We start from the raw sequence: 24,785 nt of genomic DNA, 5'->3' as shown, positions 1-24,785 counted from the left end.
GACCCAGGGGTTCAGTCCTGGATCTGTCATTGGCTTGCACCTTGCACAGGGCATAGGCTACAGAAGGTGCACCCCTCGTACTTTTCATGGGTTCAGAGGCTTACTCAAGGATTGTGAAACTACGGCATCTGGTCCAGGCTTGGCTTGTTTCAAGAGTCAATATATTCCATAAATGAGTGCCTGCTTGTATAATAAATGCACTCAAACGTGCGCATGACACAGAGTTTAGGAACACAGCTTCTAGCTGGGCCTGAAATCCCAATTACTCAGGCGGCTGAGGCAGGAGGGCAGCTTGTAAAACTACAAGCTTCAGGTCATCGTGGGCAACCAAGGTGGGAGTTTTTCTCAAAAAACAAACAAAGAAAAAGAAAAAGAATACAGATAGCCAGGCATGGTAGGAGGCAGAAGCAGGCAGATCTCTGTGAGCTCCAGGCCGGCCTGATCTACAAAGCGAGTTCAGGACAGCCAGGGCTACACAGAGAAACTCTGTCTTGGGGCGGAGGCAGGGATGGGGAGCAGGGAGAACACAGATTCTGGAGCCAGTCAGTCCTCACTTGAACTTTGGCTAATCTCAGGGCCACACCACTTTGTTCCATAATGTGTCCCAACCTTGGTCTTCCCATGGGAAACATGAAGAAGATGATAATGATTCCTACCATGCAGGTACTGTGAGACTCCAGTGGACAGTGCAGGCAAGATACAGAATACAGGACCTGCCCAGAGCGAAGGCTCTAATTTGGCGGATGTACATTTTGTTATTACTTTTTTTTTCTGGCCTCCATTTCTTGTAAATACTTGGGCATGATCCAGTTACCAAATATCTTAAAATCAGATTATTCTTTAAACCTCACACTAGTTTGAGCTATATGGAGGACAAGAGGCAGATACTGCGGATCCATTTTTCAGGCAGGCTAACTGAGGTCGAGTCTCATGGAATTCGGGGCCTCCTTGTCTCAAGGGTCTGTCTCTGTGAGCCTGCTCAGTCTTGGTGCTGTGTCCACCAAGGAGCCTGTGACTTGCCTAGGACTTCCACTTTCCTTCCTGATAGTCCAAGACTGAGGTCTGTGCAACAACGCCACGCCACCAGCTTTACCCAGGTTCTTGCTATGTGCCCAGCCTGTGGTCAGGGATACCGACAGAGAGCAACCCTGAACCATTTGCAGACCTAGAATCCCCATAGGGTTGGAATTAACAGTGTTGAGGCTAATCCCTGATTGTAGAGAAGAAAGAGTTTGGGGGCTGAGCATGGAGCTTGTCCTGCTGTGAGCTCCTGGGTTGGGTCCCCAGCATCTCATAAACAAACAGGAGCAGCACTTGAGAGGCTGATGCAGGAGGATTAGAAGTTGAAGATCAGGCTACAGTCGTCACCCAGCAGTGGAGAGCACTTGCTGCTCTTTCAGAAAACACAAGTTCTAGTCCCAGCACCCACATCAGGCAGCTCACAACTGCCTGTAACTCCAGCTCTGGAGGGCCCAATGCTCTCCGTGGGCTCCGACATACAGACACATACACACAATTCAAAATAATTGCTTTTAAGCTGAAGGTCATCCTTGTCTATATAATGACTTTGAGGCCAAGATATTGTCTCAAAAAAAAAAAAAAAAAAAAAAAAGATTCATGTCTAGCTAGAAAGCAGAGTCAACAGCATGTGATGGACAGTATGGTACATGCAAAGTCTTAAAGGCCACATGGGGTAACAGGCCTTGTGGGGGCAGACTGCTTCTACTGACCTTTGGCCTCCTTTGTCAGTCCCTGGCACTGAAAGATGGCTTTCCTGTCCATCCCCACATGGCCTCAGAACCCTCAGATTTCCTGTGTGTGGGTGGCAGATGAGTGGTGGCAGCCAAGAACCCCAGGAAAGTGACATTTGGCATGTGTGTCTGTCTGTCTGTCTGTCTCTGCCTCTGCCTCTGTCTCTGTCCTGGTGTGTGTGTGTGTGTGTGTGTGTGTGTGTGTGTGTGTGTGTGTGTGTGTGTGTGTGTGTGTGTGTTTGAGGAAGTCTGTAGACAAACCAGGGGTTGCTGGGCAGGGGTTATCTCACTAGGTCCCCAAAGGACAGCCTGGAGCCTGGATTCCGGGAGGGGCTTAGGATCACATCCTGACCTTCAAGACAGGAACAGGCCTGGTGCCTCAGCGATTCCCATCAGGCTCACTGCACTGCTCTGCTACCCCAGACCTGGACAGCCAAGCTTGGCTGGCTGCTGATTTGTTCCCTTCCTGGGCAAACTCAGGCAGCCCCTTCCGAAAGAGAGGAGCCAGCCAGGCTCTGACACATGCCAAGGCACGGAAGGGGCAGGCAGGCCTGCCGAGGCAAAAGTGAGCCAGGAGGCACATCCAGGGGTCTCCCTCGGACGATCATGGGAGCCTGTGAGGGGCTGTGGAAGGCAGGGTGGCCCTCGAGCCTATCAGGAGCCGTGTGAAGACACTGAGGGCCGCCCTGGGGCTGGGGCTGCCTCTGTGCCCTTGTCCCAAGGCCTTGCAGATGACGAGCACGTTAGGGAAGAGGTGTAGCTCGGTCGGGTAGCCGGGCAGGGACTGTCCTCAACTCCTCATGCTTCAGCTCCGAGTTAGCCCGAGAGTAGACAGAGTTTTGCTGGATAGACAGACAGATAGACAGATGAGTAATAGATTTAAAGAAAAAAGGGGGCGGGGGGGGCAATCATAAAGCCGGAAGAAAATGGAATGAAATATTTTGTCCTGCAAGTAAACAACAGCTGTGAACCAAGAACACTACACCCTGCAAAATTATCTCCCAAAACTGACAGAGAAAGAACGGTATTTCAAGAGAGACACAAGTGAAGGGAAGTCATGGGGAGTGAGCCAGCGCAGCGCTCAATGGATTGCTTTACCCAGAAGAAGACAAAAGACAGCTTGACTAAACACATTGGCCTGGGAAAGAAACAACATGTCCAACACGGCACCTCGGCAAGCCCTCAAACTTGCAGGGCAGAGAGAAAAGAAATACCAACAGCGCTGCAAACAGGACAGACCCCGCAATTCACAGGAAGGAGCAAAGCCTCTTCTTACAGTTGTCTTTTTTTTGGGGGGGGGCGGGTATTTCAAGACAGGGTCTCTCTGTGTATAGCCTTGGCTGTCCTGAACTCATTTTGTAGGCCAGGCTGGCTTCAAACTCACAGCGATCCGCCTGCCTCTGCCTCCTGAGTGCTGGGATTACAGGCGTGCACCACCGTACCCAGCATATTTGTTGTGCCCTAAGACCAGTCTTGGAGAAGTTCCTGAGAAATGCTGCTGAGGAAAACATATTGGGTGGGACTTTCTATCCGTATCTGTCCTTAGCTCCAGAGGTCCCGCACTAGCTCTCGGCGCTGAGTATGAGAGCTGAAGTCTCCTGCTGCTATTGCATCAAGACCTGGTCAGCCTTTGTATCTTTGAGTGTTTGTTTTATGCAAATAGAGGCCCCAGTATTTAGTGCATAAAAGTTTACAATTGTAAACCTGGTGTGGCGCTGGCCTTTAACTCCAGCACTCCCGAGGCAGAGGCAGGCAGATGGCTGAGGCAGATCACTGTGAGTTCGAGGCCAGCCTGGTCTACAAAGTGAATCCAGGACAGCCAAGCTACACAGAGATACCTGTCTCAGGGGGGAAAAAAAAGTTTACAGTTGTTATATCTTCTTTGAATTGTTTCTTTTATTAATATATCATGTCCCAGTCTGCTGTGGTGGTGCACGCCTTTAATCCCAGCACTCCGGATACAGAAGCAGTGGATCTCTGTGAGTTTGAGGCCAGCCTGGTCTACAGTGAGTTCCAGACCAGCCAGGACTAAATAGGGAGACGCTGTCTCGAAACAAATACACAAACAGCCAACAAATGTTGTGTCTCTTTTTATCGCTTCTAACTAGTTTTGATTTGAAGTCCACTCTGTCTGGTGTAAGGATAGGCTTCCATTTGCTTGGTAATTTGTTTTCCATTTTCTGGTATGAAATTTTTGGGTATCATTTCTGCCTAAGTGTGCTTCTTGGAGGCAGCCCGTAGCTAGTTCTTGGTTTTTTTTTTTTTTTACCCAGTCTACTATCAGTCTGTGTCATTGACCTTGCAGTTCTCATGGCTCCAAGTGCCAGGACTGCAGCCGTGTGCCACTGTACCAAACTCAAAGACAATTTCTTTAAAAATATTTTCAGACTGGCCATGGTGGGTATATCTCCTGAGTCCCAGCACTTGGCAGAAAAGTGAGGCTAGCCAGGTCTCCACAGTGAGTTCCAAGCCAGACCCTGCCTCAAAACAAAACAGAAAGCTGGACGAGGCTAAATCCCAGTACTCGAGAGGCAGAGGCAGGTGGATTTCTGAGTTCAAGGCTGACCTGGCTAGTTAGGCTACATAGTGAGACCCTGTCTCAAAAAAATAAATAAAATAAAATGGGGGGTGGGGGGGGGAGTCAGAGTAGGGCTAAAGAGATGGCTCAGCCATTGAGAGCACTTCTGGCTCCCAGTGTAAAGGATCCCAGTGTGGTTCCCAGCACTCCTGTTGTGTGGCTCACAACCACCTGTGATTGCAGCCCCAGGGGATCTGACTCCCTCTTCTGGCATGCCGACATACACACCCACTACTTGAAATCATTTCGCTCGGGAGGCAGTCATGGTGGCACACACCAGTGACCTCAGTAGTCAAAGATGGAGGCCCGAAGATGTTAAGCGCAAGGCCAGAGCTGCACATAATGAGATGCTGTCTCGAGTGAGTTGGTGGCGCATACCTTTAGGTACCTTTAGGGCTACACAGAGAAACCCTGTCTCAAAAAGCCAAAATGATGATGATGACAGTGACAACTTGGGCCAACTGTAGTGTCACTTTCCTGCTTCCCAGTTACTTTGGAAGCTGAGGCAGGAGAATCACTTGAGTATAGAGCAAGGCCCCATCTCAGGGTTACTAGAATCTACCAGTGGATTGAGAGGGGCCAAGTAGATTGAGCTGGGCTCCCGCACCACCAGCTTTGAAGTCAGACCACTGCAGGTCACAAGTACAGGAGCAGTGTACTGTCCAGCTAGTGCTCCAGATCAGGGAAACTGAGGCCCAGAGAGGAAGGCTGACCGTGCAGTCACAGAGCCATGTTTGAATTCGGGTTGGTCTGGCTCTGAACTCTTTTTCCCCCACCACTCTTCCTGTGTGCACTGTCTGAGTCTGCTGAGGCCGACCTGGGTCTCCTCTGGGCTGGCCCCGGGAGGGTGGGGGCTGCAGGCAGACCCAAGGCTCCGGCTCCTAGAAGAATTGCTGGAAACAGCTTTCTATAAGTGGCAACTAATACTCAGGGCCTCTTCACTGAAATCCCCCTTTCCCAACACCAACCACTGGGCTAACAATGGCATCTGAGCAACGGCTGGTACAAAAATAGCAACTGGTCTCCCACCCACCCACACGGGGAGGGAGTCTGGCTGGTCCGTGCTGGCAGGCCTTGGGGCAAGGAACTGGCACCTACGTCATCCTGGCTGTTCCTCGAGATGCCCAGGAACCCACCCTGAAGATGGGCAGCCCAGGCTATGGGCAGGCAGGCAGGCAGGCCCCTCTCTTTACCTCTTAGGGGACGAAAGAGGAAATCGGTATGCGTGCAAATGGCCGCCACGGTGAGTCAGGGCGGACGGGAAGTGTTTACCGTGTTTACCGTGGAAACCCTGGCTGAGTTTTTCTGGTAACTGGTAGTCATCAGCTAGGGCTGGGAACACAGAGCCCTCACCCCCCGGGGAGCCCTGCTTTTCCAACTGCCTCACATTTGCACGCTCCTCGCTTTGTGACTGGCTGGTGACTGCCTGGCTTTGGGCCTCAGCTTCTCTTAGCTTCTCCTCTGTACGGAAGGTCCTGGTGACAATGGAGCAGTGGACTTGCTTTATGAACGCTGGAAGAATTGCTGAAACCTGTCACAAGGCATCCTGAAGTCTTAGCCTTCTGACCCATGGTCCCCCACAGCCTGACCCCCCCGCTCTGACCTCTGCTTCCTTTTCATTTCCTTCATCCACAGCCCCTCCTGGTCTTGGCTTCCGGCCCTTCCCTGCTCCCATTTCACAGCCGAGGAAAAGGAGGCACCCAGGAATCGGGGTCAAATAGCTGAGGGTTTGATGCCCAAGGCACTTACTTCCTGTCCACAGTTCCAACCGCTGCATCCCAGGATGCCTTAGTGCCATCTTCTTGCCCGTGCATGTCTCTTGGCACAGTCTGCCAAAACTGTTGAGCCCATCTGTTTGCTCTAGGTGTGTTTTGAAGTCTTCCCTCCAAAGGGGGCATGGGTAGAGCTGGAGGCAGTCTGGGTAAGAGGGAGACAGAAAAGGACAGGCTCGTGGCTTACTGCTGGGTGGTCAGGTGCTGTGGGCTCCATTCAAGCATAGGCTCATGTGCCCTGGGCTACGGACTCCGCACTCTCTGTGTGACTTCCTTTCTAGGCCTCCTCTGCCACGGCTGTAAGCTGGGGAATACCTGTGCCTGCTGCGGCCAGCCTGCATATGCCATGTGCTCAGCACAGAGTGTAGCGTGAATTCCACTGGACAGTGACACATTACAGGCATGCAGTTGCTTTACTGGGGTAAAGTCCACTGATCTGAATGGTGTAGCCTAGCTGAAGGACAGGCGTCAGGTTCAGGGAGTGACCCTGTCTCAAAAGGAAATGTAGACATGAAGCTGTGTGACCAACCTGCACTGTTTGAGCAAACATTCACAGTGATTGGATAAGCAGGCTGGGACACATATTCTCCTCCAGTAAATGTCTTTCTTTCTTTCTTGTCATGCATGTATATTTGGGATGCAGAGGCCGGAAGATCTCTGTGAGTTCAAGGCCAGCCTAGCCTATTGTCCATACCAGCCAGGGCTACATATTGTGATCCTATCTAAAGAAAAGTGTATATATTGTGTATGTCTCTGTATGTGGGTATGTGCACTTGAGTGCAGGTGCCCGTTGAGGCCAGAGGTATTGGATGCCCTGGAGCTGGATAGAGTTACAGGCAGTTGTAAGGGGCCTGATGTGGGTATTGGGAGCCAAACCATCTCTCCAGCCTTCAGCATTTGATTTTAGTGTGTGAATGAATATATATATATATATATTCTTTTTTTTTTTTCAGACAGGGTCTCACTATGTAGCCCTGGCTGTTCTATAGAACTCACAATGTAGACCAGCCTGGCCTTGAATTCAATAGATCTACCTGTCTCTGCCTCCTGAGTGCTGGGTTCAAATACATAGTATTTTTTTTTTTTAAAGAATAATAAAACAGGATAGGTACAGAATCAAATTTTGAACCCATTAGTAAACATTAATGTGGACAGGGGCTTCAGGTAAATCGCAGAATGTTTGCCAAGTATGCACAAGACTGAGTTTGCTCTTTAACATTGTAATTTGTTGTTGTTGTTGTTATTATTATTATTATTATTATTATTATTATTATTATTATCATAACTTCCACACATTTGAAATTCATCTTTTCATTATACTATAAGTTACTGTAAGAATAATAACCTAGGGGCTTTCAAGATGGCTCAGTGGGTAAAGGCACTTGCCACTAAGCCTTATGACCTGAATTTGAGCCCTAAGTCCCACATAGCAGAAGGAGAGAACTGACTTCCCAACAGACTTCCATGACTAATGTGACCTCCACATGTACATGTGTGTGCTCGTGCACACACACATACACACACACACACACACACACACACGCACGCACACACTCATACACATAAAAGTTTTTTTTTAATTAAAGAAAAAAATAGCCTAGGGCTGTGGCAAGGGCCCGTGTGGCACAAGCAGCAGGACCTAAGCTTGGGTCCCTAGCAGCTACCTAAAGGCTTAGTGTGGGCACGGCTTGTAATCCCAGTGCAAGGGAGCAGGAGAAAGCTAAAACTCCAGTCTAGCCAAAATTGCAAGTGCCAGGTTTAGTGAGAGACCCTGCCTCAAACACTAAAGTGGAAAATGGCACAGACGCGTACCCAGAATCAAACTGTGTGTGGCCTCTATATGTGCACACATAGGCGCAAGGCCATGTATATGCACATACACCACACACACTAATAGGGACTGAAACCAAGGCGTTGGAGAGATGGCTCAGTGGTTAAGGGCACCAGCTGCTCTTCCAGAGGTCATGAGTTCAATTCCCAGCAACCATATACATGGTGGCTCACGACCATCTGTAATGAGATCTGATGCCCTCTTCTGGCCTGCAGGTGCACATTCAGGCAGGGCACTGTATACACAGTAATAAGTAAATAAAATCTTTTTTAAAAAACCATAATAATAATTTTTAAAAGAATTAAAGTAAGGATAAGAACCTAAAGAAAACACTAACATGACAAAAGCCATTCGTCAACACTTTGAAAACAAAGTGATATCATTTGCTCTTTCCTCGTGTTGTTTTAAAGAGTTAAGCTGGAAAACAAAGAGTGATTAGGGAGATCATTTACTGAGTAGCGGAAATATTTCTGAGCAGATTTTTCCAGGGGCTGAAACGCTTGTCTCTGGCTTTGTGACATCAGTCTGGAAACAACAGGGAGAGGATTACAAGCCAGACCCTAAAACTTTCCACTGCTGTCCCTGAGGTAAACCAGTGCTCTGCTTTTTGATGAAGGAGAGACTTTGGAAACAGTTGTCTGGCTGCACGCTGCTGGCAGGAACCACCAGAGACTGTCTGGAAGATTTCCCATTTGCCTTCGTCCTCCGAGACGCCTCGCAGCTTCTGAGGCACCGAGCCGGGCCAGGCAACCTTCTCTCACCCTCGGGCTCAGAAAACTCTCAGAATGGTTTTGATCTGGCCATCTTTTCTTCCTTCTTACTCTTTTTTTGGACAGAGTAGTGTGGCATTCTCAGCCTTCTGTGCAAGTGGCTGCACTTCTCTGTGACTCTGTTTCCTAATTGCGAGCGTTTTAAAAGGTGCCTCCGTAGCCGGGCTTGGTGGCACACGCCTTTAATCCCAGCACTCGAGGAGGCAGAGGCAGGCAGAGCTCTGTGAGTTCGAGGCCAGCCTGGTCTACAGAGTGAGTCCAGGACAGCTAAGGCTACAAAGAGGAACCCTGTCTCAAAAAACAAAAACAAAAACAAAAAGGTGCCTCCATCTTAGGTTGTTTCCATAGGGCTCATGTGTAAATGTAGGTAGGACCAGGGCCTGTGTGTGTGATCTGCCACTGCGCTACATCCCAGCTCTAGGAACAATTGGGGATGCCGCATGTGGCCTCCAAGGGACAACCAGAGAAGGAGAGAGGACAGTGAGAGGGGAGTCCCTGCTTCTATACGTAGGATAGTCTTTTTGTTTTTGTGGTTTTTTGTTTTTGTTTTTTTTCTTTTCAAGACAAAGTTTCTCTGTGTAGCCTTGGCTGTCCTGGACTCACTTTGTAGACCAGGCTGACCTCGAACTCACAGAGATCCACCTGCCTCTCCTTCCCAGAGTGCCAGGATTACAGTCATGTGCCACCATGCCTGGCACATAGGGCATTCCTTTTTTTTAAATTTATTTATTATGTATACAGTGCTCTGCCTGCATATACACTGGTAGGCCAGAAGAGGGCATCTGACCACATTATAGATGCTTGTGAGCTACACCATGTGGTTGCTGGGAACTGAACTTGGGACCTCTGGATGAGCCGTCAGTGCTCTTAACCGCTGAGCCATCTCTCCAGCCCACATAGGTCATCCTATGTGGATCAGTTTGCAGCAGGTGCTCAATAGAAATCATCCTGATTGGATGTGATGGCATATGCCCGAAAAACTCCAGCCCTGGGGAGACTGAGATAGGTTAGGAAGAGGAAAGAGTTCGAGGCCAGCCTGGGCACAAAGCAAGAACCTGTCAGGAGAAGGCAGTTTTGGAGGAAAGGAAGGGTCAGTCTTGCAATCCTGAATGCTGCATGAACGAAGCGTAGACCCGTCTTAGTTAGTTTTTCCTCTTTTCTGGTTGGGTGGAACCAATCTCATTCATCATTCATTTTTTTTTTTAAACTTACTTCTGATTTGATGTGTTCTTATTTATTTACTTAGTGTGTGCACACTTGCATGTGCTGGTGCCAAAGCACTGGTGTAGAGGTTAGTGGACGGCTGGCGGGACCCACCAGGTGGGTTCCAGGGATTGAACTCAGGGCGCCAGGCTTGGTGGCAGTGCTCGCTGAGGCAGGCAGTCCTTTTCTGTTTTGTCGGTATGTGAGAGCTCAGGTACTCTTTTGCACGCAGGTAGCTGCCAAGGGCACGTCAAGCCAAGTAGGGCCAGTGGCATGACCCGCAATTGTGCACAAATCGTTCCTGCCCCACCCCCCTGATCTCACTGATAGATCTCTGTTCCTGACTCCTCCCCCAGGTGCTGTCACAGCTGGAGCTGACTCTTCAGGCATCCGAGCAAAATGGCACCGATACCCGAAAGGTGTTACTGGCCCTCATTTCTAACAGAACTGTCTTCGTGAAGTTCCAGGCCCCGGAAATCCCATTGCATTTGGTCTACGTGAGTGTGCGACGCCTCCCTAACTCTGGACCAGCTGTGGGAAGCACCCCAACCCCCACCCTACGCTTGGTCTCCCTTTTTCTCTGAGCCAGAGCCTAGTGTCCAGGGGGCCATGATTCAAAATGGCCGCCATGCCTTGAGTTCCACAGCCCTGACGTAGAACAAGCGGGAATGAATTGGATCTGGAATAAGAGTCTGGATCAGGAGGTGGATGGATGCCGCAATTCAGGACACGGAGAAGGCAGAGGGGGTAGGGACAGGACCAGAAAGTAGGCCTAGAGGAGGCAGAGGTGGGCTGTAGAAGTGAAGACCCTCTCACAGATGGACTCATAGCTCACATGGTGGAGGCGCCATGCCCTCCCAAGTCCAACCGCAAGGGTCCAGCTTCCGTCCCAGTGCCTTCCCCTTATGGCTGAGAGGGGCAAGGTAAGGTCCCGGCAACCTTCTTATGGTCCCAGCAACCTTCTCATGGTCCCTTCCTTTCCCCTCCTCCAGGGCTGGGGAGCTGGCAGGGCCCTGAATGACACCTGAAACAGGAACTCGGGCTGGAGGGTTGCACAGCGGCCTGCTCTAGCTCAGCCGCATCTTTTTACTCCGGTTAAGCGCTCGAGGTGACAGGCACAGAATCTTCGGTGTGTAGACCAGCACCCACAGGCCAGAGGTCCTCAGTGTCGGGAGACTGACAAACGTCATGCCCTTTAGTCATTGCTGTAACCCTGTGGTACTGAGGTTACTGCCTGCCGAGCAGGCAGTGTGTGCCATCCCACCTTCTCTCACTGTCGCCCCAGTCTTTAATATCTACTCTGAAGCTCTGCCGCTGCCAGGGGACTAGGGTTTTGTTTCTTTTTAAATTTAACTTAATTTAAATTTGTGTATGTTTTGTCTGCGTACCATATCTGTGCCTTATGCCTGAGGAGGCCAGAAAAATCTTGGATCCCCTAGGACTGTAGTTACAAATGGTCGTAAGCTGCCATGTGGGTGCTGGGAATTGAACCTGTGTCCTGTGGAAGAATAATCAGGACTCTTAACCGCTGAGCCATCTCTCAATCCCTGTTTTTGTTGTTGTTGTGTTTTGTTTTGTTTTGTTTTTCAAGACAGGGTCTCTCTGTGTAGCCCTGTCCTAGAACTCACTCTGTAGACCAGGCTGGTCTCAAACTCACAGAGATCTGCCTGCCTCTGCCTCCTGGCTCCTGGGATGAAATGGCATGTGCCACCACGCCCTGCCTCTGAGTCGCTTTTATTATTTACTAAATAATGTCCTTTGCCGTCTATTACTTCAAATAATGACGTCTTTCTGAATGGTCAGATTCCCAGGGCAGGCAACACCCATCTGTCTTTCATTCGTGCATTGTTTTTCACACCTTTCTTCTTTTCTCCTTCCATCTCCCCCTTCGTCGTGCACCGGGAGTACCTGCCATGTGGCAGGTGGCAAGTACGGCAGGTATATCAGATCCCCAGAGAGCAAAGACTCGATGCCCGCAATGTGTTGAATACTGTGTGGGAATGCACACCAAGATTTCCCTCACGTAACCCTCAGAGTGTAGAGGGATTCGGACAGTAGTTGCATGACGTCATTACAAGTGACTTGAATGAGTGTCTTGTGGTGAGGGTGAAGCTGGGACAGGTGGACAAACAAATGTGTGTGTCTGCATAGCACTCATATGCTATGAGAGAGATGGACACTAGAAGAGGTACTTTGGGGGTCTCTGGGCTGCCCGGCGACTTTGTCGCCTTCTCATTCTCCGTCCTAACCTCTTTTCTGCCAACGGACTGAGCTGACTCCCTAAATTGGTTCCTGATCTGCATGGCAGGAAGTGACTCAGCACTCTGTCTCCACAGAACCCCAGACTGGTCATCTTCCAAGAGCCTCCAAGGGACAACGTCACGTTGCCGCCCCTTACCTCCAGGGAACAGATCCTTAGCTGGATAGCCCCGAAGAGCTCTGTCAACTCAATGGCGGTACTGGATGACCCCAAAAGTGTCGTCCTCCGGCTGGGCCAAGGTCAGCTCCTCAGTTGCTTCTCGGTTCAGGTTCAATTGCAGAGAAGGCTGAGCAAACTCCAGAGCTGGGTACTACTAGCCCATGGTGGCACGTGATTTGCCCAACGTCACACATGGCTGGGTGGTCCCCTCTGCAGTTAGTGACGGCTTCCTCATCAAATATCAGAGGAGAAAGGCCAGATTTTCGGCTGGGGATGTGGCTCAGTTGGTAGAGCACTTGCACAGCATTAAGTCCTGGATTACATCTCCAACAACACTGAACACAGTGGCAGAGATCCAATAACGCCAGCACTCGGGAGGCAGACGCAGGAGAGTAAGGAATTCAAGGCTAGCCTGGGCTACAATAGACCTTGACTTTAAAGGGGGGAGTGCTGAGGAGAGGGCTCAGCAGGCAATGGTTTGCCCCGCATGTGATGAGCACCTAAATTAGGAGCTCCCAGCACCGCCCCCCAAATGAAAAGCTGTCATGGTGACACACTGAGGAAACAGAGACAGGAGGATCCCTGGGACTTGCTTCTCAGTCAGTCTAGCAAAGTCTGTGATCAGGTTCAGTGAGAGACTGTGACTCGAAAAAACAAGATGGTAGCCAGGCGTGGTGGCGCACACCTATAATCCCAGCACTCGGGAGGCAGAGGCAGGCGGATCGCTGTGAGTTCGAGGCCAGCCTGGTCTACAAAGTGAGTCCAGGATAGCCAAGGCTACACAGAGAAACCCTGTCTCGAAAAACCAAAAAAAAAAAAGAAAGAAAAGAAAATCAAGATGGAGAACAATTAAGGAAGATGCCTGACCTACACTGATGTGCTGGGTGGGGGATGGGGACTTGAGGGGCAGGAGTGGAGGGGGTAGGGCTACACCCTTGACACTTGCCGAAGGCTCACTCATTATGTTAACCCTGTGTTGACACTTGAGGAAATGAGGGCCAGGCACTCAGCAGTTAAGTCCTCCGTCATCCCCTCCTCACCTGTGAGGCTCTGTGTCCTGAAGGTCACCGCCAGCCACTGCCTTTGGCTGAAGGAAGTCTCTGATACGCTTGTCTCTACAGCTCCAGCTCCAGGGCTGTTAGCCGGCTGCTCGGCAAAAGCTCACCAGGACATGGGCGCCACACTTGAGTGGGAACCACGAGCCCCGAGCGCCGTCCGAGGCTGCCGCCTGGAAGGTGTGACTGGCCACAAGGAGGCGTACATCCTGAGGATTCTGCCAGGTTCCGGGGCCGGGTAAGGGTGCTAGGCAACCGGGGCGTGGCCCTCCCCAGGTTCCCTCCTATATTCCAGGTGTAGTATGTCCCTATTGCTCTGATAAAACACCACAAGCAAGATGGTATTTATATAGAAGAGTTTATTTGGGGCTTACAGTTGCAGAGGGTCAGAGTTCATGAGTGGAGGCAGCAGGCAGTGGGTGGGCAGCTGGAGCAACCTCTGAGAGCTCACGTCTTGAATCGTGAAGAGGAGGCAGAGGGCACAAAGCCTACCCTTTGCATCCTGCATCCCACACCCTCCAGCAAAGGCCCACCTCTAAAGACGTCCCCACACAATGTCACCAACTAGGGGCAAGTAGTCAAAATGCTCAAGACTTAAGAGAGGACATCTCATTCAAACCAACACACCAGGCAGGCCTGTCCCTATACTCAAGCCTTCAAACCTAGCTCCTGACCCAGTGCTTTTGCCTGCTGCAGGCCCCGGACAGTGTCTGTAAATGTGGAACTGAGCTGCACATCTGGGGCTCCCGATGCCGTTCTCATCCTGCAGGGTCCTCGGGATGTATCCTGGCTCATCGATACAAACCACAACATGCAGATCTGGGTGAGCCTTGCACCCCCTCTCCAGCCTGAGCCTTTGCACACCATGATTATTCTTCCCCTGCCCGCCCCCCACCCCCAGACAGGGTCTCTCTGTGTTATCCTTGGCTGTCCTGGACTCGCTTTGTAGACCAGGCTGGCCTCGAACTCACAGCAATCCGCCTGCCTCTGCCTCCCAAGCGCTGGGATTAAAGACATGCGCCACCACTGCCCAGCACCTTGGTTCTTCTGCCCCAACTTTCTACCTGCGGCTACTACCTGTTTTCCTTCCGGTTGTTAACCGTAGAGGCCACTTCCGCTAGGAAGCTTTTGTTGATGGGCCAGGGAGTCCCTTAACCTAAGCTGGGCCAAGGAAGACCCCCCCAGAGAGACAAACTCTGAGCTGGGTTAGAGGATAAAGAGAAACAAAGAGGAGAGGGGAAGGGCAGCAAGGCAGGAGAGAAGGGCAGGAGTCACCAGAGGTGATGGCCTCTGCTCTCCTTTTTTTCCTCCCTACCTTCAGACCACAGGTGAATACTCCATCAAGATCTTTCCAGAAAAGAGCATCAAAGGCTTCCCGCTCCCAGAAACACCCCAAGGCCTGATAGGGGAGGCCCGCAAGCTCAACGCCAGCATTGTCGCCTCCTTTGTGGAGCTCCCTCTGGCCAGTGACGTCTCACTGAGGGCCTCTAGCTGCGGTGAGCCCCAGCCCTGTGTCCCTCCCTGCCCACCCGTTCTGTTGCTCCCCTCAGATCGCTCACCACACTGTTCTTTGAGCTTAGGCCAGTTTCTCTGAGCCCTTCTGGCGTCACCTCCCACATGAGGGCAGTGAGTAGCTAGCCACCCTAGAACTCCGCCCTCAGTGAGCACCCAGTGACCGTCCGCTCCACCCACCCCACAGGTGGTGGTGTGCTCCAGACCTCACCTGCACCAGTTTTGACCACGCCTCCCAAGGACAGGTGCAACCCTGAGCTCCTCAAGTCTCTGATCCAGCCGAAGTGTAGCAATGGCCACATGACTCTGACACTCAATAAAACACTTGTGCAGGTGAGTAAAGCCTTGCCCCTCCTCCTCGGGATGGCACGGACAGCTGGTCCTCAGCCAAGAATTTCAGGGGCCTAGCCCAGGCCGTCGGGCTAATTGCATCCCTCTGCAAACCTCAGTTTCCTCACTAGTGAAATGCAGTTTGAACATAGCACAGAGCCATGCACGTGTGTTCCCAGAGCCTGGAGCCTGAGACAGGAAGATGGTGAATTCCAGGCTGGACCTGGCTGCATAGAAGGTTGAGATAGGAAAATAGGGTCATCCTCAGCTGCATAAGGAGTTTGAGGATAGCTCAGGCGACATGAGCTCCAATCTCAAAACACAATACCAATATTAGGTAGTCATTATTAACCTTTTTAAATTGGTTGGTTGGTTTTCAAGACAGGGTTTCTCTGTGTAGCCCTGGCTGTCCTGAAACTCACTCTGTAGACCAGGCTGGCCTCAAACCCACAGAGATCCGCCTGCCTCTGCCTCTTGAGTACTAGGATGAAAGATGTGTGCCACCACCATCTGGCTTAGTCTTCATTATTAATCTTTTTTTTTTTAAAGATTTATTTATTATGTACACAGTGTTCTACCTGCACACACACCTGCAGGCCAAAAGAGGGCATCAGATCACATTATAGATGGTTGTGAGCCACCATGTGGTTGCTGGGATTTGAACTCAGGACCTCTGGAGGAACAGTCAGTGCCCTTAACCTCTGAGCCATCTCTCCAGCCCCTTCATTATTAATCTTACTGCTGGTTGAGCCAGGTGGTCACAGAAATTTGTACCACATGGTCTTTGTCTGGTTGGTAAATAAAATAACCAAGGTATGGGCAGAGAGCTGCTCGGTGGCCAAGTGTTTGCTATACAAGCCATGAAGACCTACATTCTGATCCCCAGCACTAGGAGGCAGAAAAAGGCGGGCCCTGGGATCTCTCTGACCAGGCAGGCTAGCCAATCAGTGGGGTCCAGGTTCAGTGGAAGACCCTCCCTGTCTTGCCAGGCATGGTAGCACACACATTTAGTCCCAGCAGAGGCAGAGGCAAGCAGACCTCTGTGAGTTCAAAGCCAGCCTGGTCTACATAATGAGTTCCAGGCCAGCTAGGGCTATGTAGTGAGACCCTGTTGACAGAGAGGGGAGGGGGGGCAGAGAGAGAGAGAAAGAGGGAGAGATGGGAGGGGGGAGGGGGGAGATCCTGTCTCAAGAAATAAGGCAGAGGGCTGGAGAGATGGCTCAGAGCTTAAGATCACTGACTGTTCTTCCAGAAGTCCTGAGTTCAATTCCCAGCAACCACATGGTGGCTACAACCATCTATAATGTGATCTAATGTTGTCTTCTGGCCTGCAGGTGTACATGCAGAGCATTGTGTACATAATAATAAATAAATAAAAGAAAAGAAAAAGAAATAAGGCAGATGAATCTGATGAGATGGCCCAGTGGATAAGACACTTGCCACATAAGCCTGCTGGCCTGAGTTCAATCCCTGGAACTCACATAAGGTGGAAAGAGAGGACGAACCAACTCCACCAAATTGTGCTCTGACCTTTACATATGTAACCATCCTTCGTGCAATAATAACGACAACAACAACACTAATTTTTTAAAAAGTAAAGTGAAATGCAAGAGTAAAAGGTGACTGATATCAAACCTTGATGGGGTACTTATAATGGGTAGAACACACACACACACACACACACACACACACACACACGTATATAGACTACATGCACAAGTTTTATTTATTTATTTATTTATTTTAAAGATTTTATTTATTATATATACATAGCTCGCAGGCCAGAAGAGGGCATTAGATCACATTATAGATGGTTGTGAGCCACCATGTGGTTTCTGGGAATTGAACTCAGGACCTTTGGAAGAACAGCAGAATAGTCAGTGCTCTTAACCTCTGAGCCATCTCTCCAGCCCCACAAGTTTTATTTATTATTTATTTATTGGGAGACAGGGTTTCTCTGTGTATCCTTGACTGTCCTGGATGCCCTTTGTAGACCAGACTGGCCTTGAACTCACAGAGATCCACCTGCCCCTGCCTCCCAAGTGCTGCGATTACAGGCGTGTGCCACTGCACCACTGCGCCCGGCCATGCACAGGTTTTAAATGTATACCTTTTAGAATATAACAACTAGAATGGGAAATACATATATATATACACACACATACATATATATATATGTACATACACACACATATACACAGAAAGACTAAGACTTTCACTACGTATTACTGATTGGACTAGGACTCACCATGTAGACCAGGCTAGCCTTAAACTCACAGAGATCCACCTGCCTCTGCCTCCTGGGTGCTAGGATTCAAGGTGTGCATCACCATTAGCACAGAATGGAGAAAAATCTTAATCTTCTCTTCTGAAGACAATGGCTGCCAACATTGTGTTGTCTCTTTTCTTTTCATTTGTGTTTTTCTCTCTATTACAGGGTCTCTTATAGCCCAGGCTAGCCTTGAGCTCACTACCTGGGAATGACCTTGAATTTCTGACCCTCCTGTCTGCACCTTGTCCTGTGGCTTTATCGCTGTTGCTTGGAAGCCTCTTTCCTGTTGTTCTTGTTGTTTTGCATATAACCATAAGAGGCGCCCTCTATGCTACACACTTCTGATCCCTTTACAACTTCGAAAGCTGCCCTTAATGCCACGCTCTATGCTAGTGACATGGTGTCCCGAGTTTCCTCCCCAGTGCTCAGAATGCGGGCTGCATCCAGTCCTGCACTGTTATAAACTTGCTCAAGGAGCTGATGGGATTCCCGGGACATGATTTAATCTTCAGAGTGGTTTACGCTGAGCTTTGACCACTTGGCTCTATTTCCACACTGATATAAATAACATCACCGAAAGCCCTCTGCCAGTATGGAAGGGGAATGTGGCTCTTCTGTCCTAATTAAGATTCTTCCTTAGCAGTGAGCCAAGGCATAGCTCCTTGTGAATAATAAGAATACTGTTTCTGGGGCTTGGTGTGTCTCTTGATCTCTGCAAGGTTTTTGAAATTTTATTTTCATTTACTTGTTTATTTCTGAGACATGGTCTCGCATAGCCCAGGGTGGGCTTGAACTTGCTATGTAGCCGTGCAGCTGAGAATGGCCTGGAACTTGTGGTCCTCCTGACCTCACCTCCAGTAGGCTGGGATTATAGGCATGGCTTTACCTCCCTTTTGTTTTGGGAGTCAGAATCTGGCTACGTACCACGCTAGTGTGGAATGTGCTATGTAGACCAGGCTGGTCTTGAACTCAATAGAGATCTGTCTGCCTGTCTCCTAAGGGATTAGGAGTAAGGGCATACACCACCATGCCCAGCTTCTTTTAACTTTTTTTTGAGACAGGGTTTCTCTGTGTAGCCTTGGCTGTCCTGGACTTGCTTTGTAGACCAGGCTGGCCTCGAACTCACAGCAATCGCTTGCCTCTGCCTCCTGAGTGCCGGGATCAAAGGCGTGTGCCACCATGCTCAGCCTTCACTTTTTTCTTTAAAGCAATTTTTAAGATGTTTTAAAAATGTATATGGGTGTTTTGCCTGCATGAAAGTCTGTGCAGCACATATGTTCAATGTCCATGGAGACACAAGGGTCAATGGATCCCTTGGAACCAGAGTCACAGACAATTGTGAACAGCCAGTGCTCTTAGCTATCTCTCCAGCCCCTTCTTTTAACTTTTGAACAGTTTTTGTTGTTGTTGTTGTTTTTGTTTGGTTGGTGTTTCGTTTTGTTTTTTTTGAGACAGGGTTTCCCTGGCTATCCTGGGATTACCTCTGTAGACTAGGCTGGCTTCAAACTCACAGAGATCCACCTGCCTCTGCCTCCCAAGTGCTGGGATTAAAGGTGTGTATCACTACCACCCAGCTGGGGGGAAAATGTGTAATGTAGATAGGGTTGGAGAGGTGGCTCAGCAGTGAAAAGCATTTGCTACTCATTCTGAAGGCCTGACTTTGATTCCCAACACCCTTATGATGGCTCAGGACCATCTGTAACTCTTGATCTGTGGGCTCTAACGCCCTCTGCTGGAATCTAAAGGCATTACATGTGTATGTGCATAGACATACACTTAGGCAAAACACCACACACATACACACGCGCACACACGCACACGCACACGCACACACACACACACACGAAGACATTCTGGTCACCCATCCTCCACTGAGTCATTCCCCACCCCCACCTGCCTGGCTTATCTGAAATCTCTGTTAGACCTTTGATAAATCATCCATGTCTTCTCAGAGACATTTAAAGAAGTATTTGTTTTACTTATTCTAAGTTATGTGTAGGGTGGGTACGTGCCTATGGATACAGCTTCCGCAGAGGCCAGGGGTCATCCCTCATGGGTTGGGTGCTGGGAGCCAACTTGGGTCCTCTGCAAGAACAGCCAGCACTCTTTCTTTTTTCTTTTTTCTTTTTGGCTTTTCGACACTGTGTAGCCTTTGCTTTCCTGGACTGGCTTTGTAGTCCAGGCTGGCCTTGAACTCACAGCAATCCACCTGCCTCTGCCTCCCGAGTGCTGGGATTAAAGGCATATGCCACCACCGCCCGGCTACAGCCAGCGCTCTTAACCGCCAAGCCATCTCTCCGGCCCCAGTGGGCAGTTCTTACAGTGTTTCGGTAGTGCCCTCAAGGCCTGAGGAAGTGCAGGGCCCCCTGACGGTGCCCTTCTCCCCTGAACCAGACTCTGCAGTGTACCATCACAGGCCTGGCTTTCTGGGACTCCCGCTGCCAGGCGGAAGACAGTTATGGCCAACTTGTCTTGAGCAGCAACTACTCCAGCTGTGGTATGAGAATGGCAGCGCACGTGATCAGCAATGAGGTAAGGCCCAGGGCCAGAAGGCGCCAAGACCTGCAGAGTTGGTGTCCCTTCAGGCACGCTGATCCTAGGGGCTGAGGGTTGTTTGGGGGAGCAGAGAGTAGCACTCATAGGAGTCAAAGCATAAACACGGTGTAGCTGAGCCTTCCCGTCCATAACATGGGGCTGGGAGGCGGGACACCCTCTCCGCGGCCTTCCTGGCTCTGACCAGCTTCTTGCCTCTGTCTTTGCAGGTGATCATCAATTTCCCATCAGGCTCACCACCAATTCAGGTGAGCTGGACGGTCTGCCATGCTTTCCCACTGGTTCGGGGTGTGCTGCAGGGGTGGGGCCCCCATTTCTGGCTTACCAGAGAACAGGCCTCAGGAAACTCAGGCCTAAATCCTAATGAGCTCCCCATGTCTCTGGTGTGCATCAGTCTCCTGTTCTGTACAATGGCAGCAGGGCTGCCAAGGGTTACACACTTTATGCTGCTTAAATCCACGTGTCTAGCACACGCCTTAGGCAAATCATTTAACCTTCCTCGGGCTCAATGGCCATTGGCTGTAAACTGTGGCATGAGAAAAGACCCCACCCCATAGGGGTCTTAGGAGCAGCCCCAGAGATGTGTGGATGCCACCGCATCCAAACTGACTGTCCTCCCTTCGTGCCCGCCCCACAGGAAACGGTGCAGTGCATTGTCACGGACAGGCTGTCCTTCCAGCTGGGCCTCTACCTCAGCCAGCACTTCCTCCAGGAATCCAGTACCATTGAGCTGGGCCAGCATGGCTTTGTGCAGGTACTGGGCACCCCACTTAAAGAAAACACGAGACTTCACCTTCCAGAGGAAGGAGAAGGCCAGCCTGGGTGTGGGGGACAGATAGAAAAGGAATTGCAAATGGGAATGTCACCCTGTCCATCCTGTTTCCTCTGTGGGGCCCCTTCTGGTCTTTTATACAGAGGGTGGGGACTCCCCTTCTAGCTGTCAAGAGGGGGTGTTAGTGAAGGGCCAAATATATCTGTACATAGCTTGCCCCTCTGTGCAGGTGAGCATGTCTCCATCGACCTCTGACGTCACAGTCCAGCTAGACAGCTGCTACCTGGACCTGAGGCCTGAAGGGGAGATGGTGGAACTCATCAAGGGCCGAGCGGCCAAGGGCAGCTGTGTGAACTTCCTGTCCCCGAGCCCCGAAGGTGACCCCCGCTTCAGCTTCTTCCTCTACATGGTGCCCACCCCCACAGCTGGCACCCTCAGTTGCAACCTAGCCCTGCAGCCTAGAGCCTTGTCACAGGTGAGTGGGCATGGCCCAGGTCTTATGGGTCTGGGGTCTGAAGGTAAGAGGGCAGTGACAGGGCAGTGGGATCTAGAAACAGTTGGCAGCCAGCAGAGCAAGGCTCAACAGCTTGGCTGTCAGGGGCATGCACTGCCACCTGCTGCCTCACTGGAACGGTGGCGTTAGTGTACACAGACAGCTGCAACTATCCATCTATGTTTATCCCCTGAATACTTAGCCATCCCCCTGCACCCATCTACCCCACCCACCCACCAGACCCCAACCATCCATCCACATACCAACCAATTGACCTACTTATTCATGTACTCCACCCACCCACACACCCAACCATCCACTCACCCATCCAAACAACACAGCCACCCATCCACCTACCCACCCATCCACCTACCCACCCATCCATCTACCCACCCACCCACCCATCCACCTACCCACCCACCCATCCATCCACCTACTCACCCACACATCCATCTACCCACCCATCTACCTACTCACCCACCCATCCACCTACCCATCTACCCACCCATCTACCCACCCACCTACCTACCCATCTACCTACCTACCCATATACCTTCTTATCCATTCCTTATCTACCCACCCATCCACCTACCCACCAATCCACCCACCCACCCATCCACCTACCCACCCACCCCATCCACCCACCCCACCCCACCCATCCAACCCACCCACCCATCCACCACCCCACCATCCACCTACCCACCCACCCACCTACCCACCCACCCATCCACCTACCCACCCATCCACCTACCCACCCACCCATCCACCTACCCACCCATCCACCTACGCACCCACCCATCCACCTACCCACCCACCCATCCACCTACCCACCCACCCATCCACCTACCCACCCACCCATCCACCTACCCACCCACCCATCCACCTACCCACCCATCCACCTACCCATCCATCCACCTTCTTATCTATTCCTTTACCTACCCACCCCCAATGCATCTACCGGCCTCCCCTCCCTCTACCAGCCACCGCTTAGCCTTCTCCCTACTCACCCACAAGCCCTATATACCCATCATTCTCAGCTCTTCCACTAACCCACCTAGTCACTCACTTCTTCTAGTATCCCACCCACATGGCGAGCACGCACATGACTATCTCAGTAAAGCAAATAGCTTAAGGAGTAATGGGAAAGCCTGATATCCTGCTTTGCTGGCACCCGCATGTTACTGTCTGGTGAGTTCCATTCTCGGGGCCCTCAGTCCTGACACCTGCCCAGGAACACTCCAGGTATCTGCACACAGACTTTCAGGATTCAAAACCTCCTGAAGCTGTGACCCCAGAAGACCACACCTTCCAAGTCCCGAGCCCCCAGGCATCTGGGCTGACCTGCCTTGTGGCTCCCAGGGTAAGAGAGGCTGAGTGCCCCCTAAACACATGGGCATCAGAGGCCTCCAGGGAGCCTGAAAACCATTTACACAGACACAGACTATCTTGCTGCTCTTGCACGGCACATGCCTCCCTAGGACCTGCCCTCAGGCTCCCAGCTAGTAAGCGGTGGACACAGGACTCAGCCAAGGCTTGGCCTGGTGACAGGCCAGAGCTGCAGAACCAGGGAGAACCACATGCTGTCCGCCGAAGGCTGGACCACTTACCACTCTCCTCCCTCCTCAGGAAGTCTACAAGACAGTCTACAAGACAGTCTCCATGCACCTGAACATCGTCAGCCCTGACCTGTCTGGTGAGCGGGAACGGTGGACAACGGAGGGATGGAGCCGAGATACTGGTGGGGAGATGGGATGGCAGCCCTCGGGAGGAGAGGAGGGTGTCTCGGGCCCAGGAGCCTGATGCATCAGTAAGATGCATCTTAATTGAGGAAGACAAATGGGACAGCCCTCCAGACCTCAGACCCCTCCCAGGCCTCAGCTCTGTCCCCTTGGTCACTGGTACGCCTTGCTGGAGGACTTGACCTCCTGGATGGAACATAAGGCACCTTACGTGTAGGATAGGCCTTACATTCCTTGTGTAGTGTGGAGAAAGTCCCTTCAGCCTAGCACCCTCTGGTCTCTTCTTTATCTGTTCCCCTGGGGGCCCAGGCACCACCAGGCAAAAGAGTCCCTGTTGCTAGGGACAGATACATGCCATGTAGACTAAGACAGTGTACGCTCACCCCCAAGCCAGGACAGAGAATACAGGGGGCCCCCTGTGCGGACAGGAAGCCAGAGACCAAGGGCCCAAGGCCATGTAGAAGACAGAAGTAACCCGAGCAACACTAGTCTTGAAAAGATGCTCTGGTCCACTTGTGTCTGATGAGATGGGGGCGGTTGGGGATGGGGCGCTGACCTAAGGTCCCACAGCATGGCAGAGCGGGTCCCTTTCATTCTTTGCACCTATCATGCCATCTATAAAGATGTTTCTCCTCCCGGTGTGATGGCGTACACCTTTAATCCCAGCACTTGGGAGGCAGAGGCAGGCGAATCACTGTGAGTTCGAGGCCAGCCTGGTCCACAAAGCAAGTCTAGGACAGCCAAGGCTACACAGAGAAACCCTGTCTCAGGAGAAAAAAAAAAAAAAAAAGAAATGTTTCTCTGCTAGCCTTCAGAGACAGAAGCGTGGCTCAGAAGGCCTGGCTAGCTGGGCCCTCCGCTTAGTACTGTACTGAGCCCGTGCGCTAGATGAAGAGGTTTATGTTGAGAGAAGTCAGAGGTCACTGGCTGAACTGAAATTAACATAATACCTGTGACCCAGGCCAGCATGACAGGGTAGGGACCGGCCTGAGGCCAGAGTATACTGACTACCATTGGTCCTTCTTTGGTCACACAGGCAAAGGCCTCGTCCTGCCCTCTGTACTGGGCATCACCTTTGGTGCCTTCCTCATTGGGGCCCTGCTCACGGCTGCACTCTGGTACATATATTCTCATACACGTGAGTACCCCAAGCCTTCACCCCCTTCCTCCACCCCACCCCGGGGCATACCCAGGGAAGCCTCTGAGGGAGTGGGGGAACCCCGGCTGGGGCCCTGACCTCCACCCCTGCCCATGCCCCTCAGGTGCCCCCAACAAGCGGGAGCCCGTGGTGGCGGTGGCTGCCCCAGCCTCCTCTGAGAGCAGCAGTACCAACCACAGCATCGGGAGTACCCAGAGCACCCCCTGCTCCACCAGCAGCATGGCATAGTGCCCAGCCCGGAGCCTGGGGGGCCCCAAGCCAGCCCTTGCCCCGCAGGAGAGATGGAGTAGCTACAAGCTGGGAACTGCTGGCCAAGAACTTGTCCCAGGAGCCAAACACTTGCACTCAGCCGAGGATGGAGCATGCCCTCTGCACCTGCCCCTTAAGCCTCCCTCACAGGCTTGTTACCAGTGGAGACTCCACCTTGGAACACCTTGGGAAATCTCTTCACCCCACTTCACAGAACTGTCCAATCCGGGGGCTCTGGAATACAGCTCCCCGGGACTACAGAGAGACATGGCTCGGCCGTGTACATCCTTGTTGCCGTAGAAGCCTAAGCTGCTGCTGCCTTTAGCT

The 24,785-nt window shown here is 51.3% G+C and overlaps 1 protein-coding gene across 1 annotated transcript in view; it reads left to right on the top strand.

Moving 5' to 3' along the window:
- Nucleotides 1–24,595, top strand: part of Eng (endoglin) — a 40,054-nt gene extending 15,459 nt beyond the window's left edge. Inside the window, exons 3-15 of the mRNA XM_051166931.1 lie at nucleotides 10,262–10,402; nucleotides 12,242–12,404; nucleotides 13,446–13,617; nucleotides 14,076–14,202; nucleotides 14,701–14,875; nucleotides 15,079–15,224; nucleotides 19,888–20,025; nucleotides 20,256–20,294; nucleotides 20,684–20,800; nucleotides 21,048–21,293; nucleotides 22,938–23,004; nucleotides 24,087–24,188; nucleotides 24,313–24,595. Of these exons, the coding sequence (XP_051022888.1) occupies nucleotides 10,262–10,402; nucleotides 12,242–12,404; nucleotides 13,446–13,617; nucleotides 14,076–14,202; nucleotides 14,701–14,875; nucleotides 15,079–15,224; nucleotides 19,888–20,025; nucleotides 20,256–20,294; nucleotides 20,684–20,800; nucleotides 21,048–21,293; nucleotides 22,938–23,004; nucleotides 24,087–24,188; nucleotides 24,313–24,437 (1,758 nt within the window). The 3' untranslated portion in view covers nucleotides 24,438–24,595. The remainder of the gene's footprint in view (nucleotides 1–10,261; nucleotides 10,403–12,241; nucleotides 12,405–13,445; nucleotides 13,618–14,075; nucleotides 14,203–14,700; nucleotides 14,876–15,078; nucleotides 15,225–19,887; nucleotides 20,026–20,255; nucleotides 20,295–20,683; nucleotides 20,801–21,047; nucleotides 21,294–22,937; nucleotides 23,005–24,086; nucleotides 24,189–24,312) is intronic.
- The last annotated feature ends 190 nt before the right edge of the window (nucleotides 24,596–24,785 follow it).

Source organism: Acomys russatus, chromosome 24 (assembly GCF_903995435.1).
Source record: "Acomys russatus chromosome 24, mAcoRus1.1, whole genome shotgun sequence".
Classification (NCBI taxonomy): domain Eukaryota; kingdom Metazoa; phylum Chordata; class Mammalia; order Rodentia; family Muridae; genus Acomys; species Acomys russatus.
This window is presented reverse-complemented; position numbering and strand designations above follow the sequence as displayed.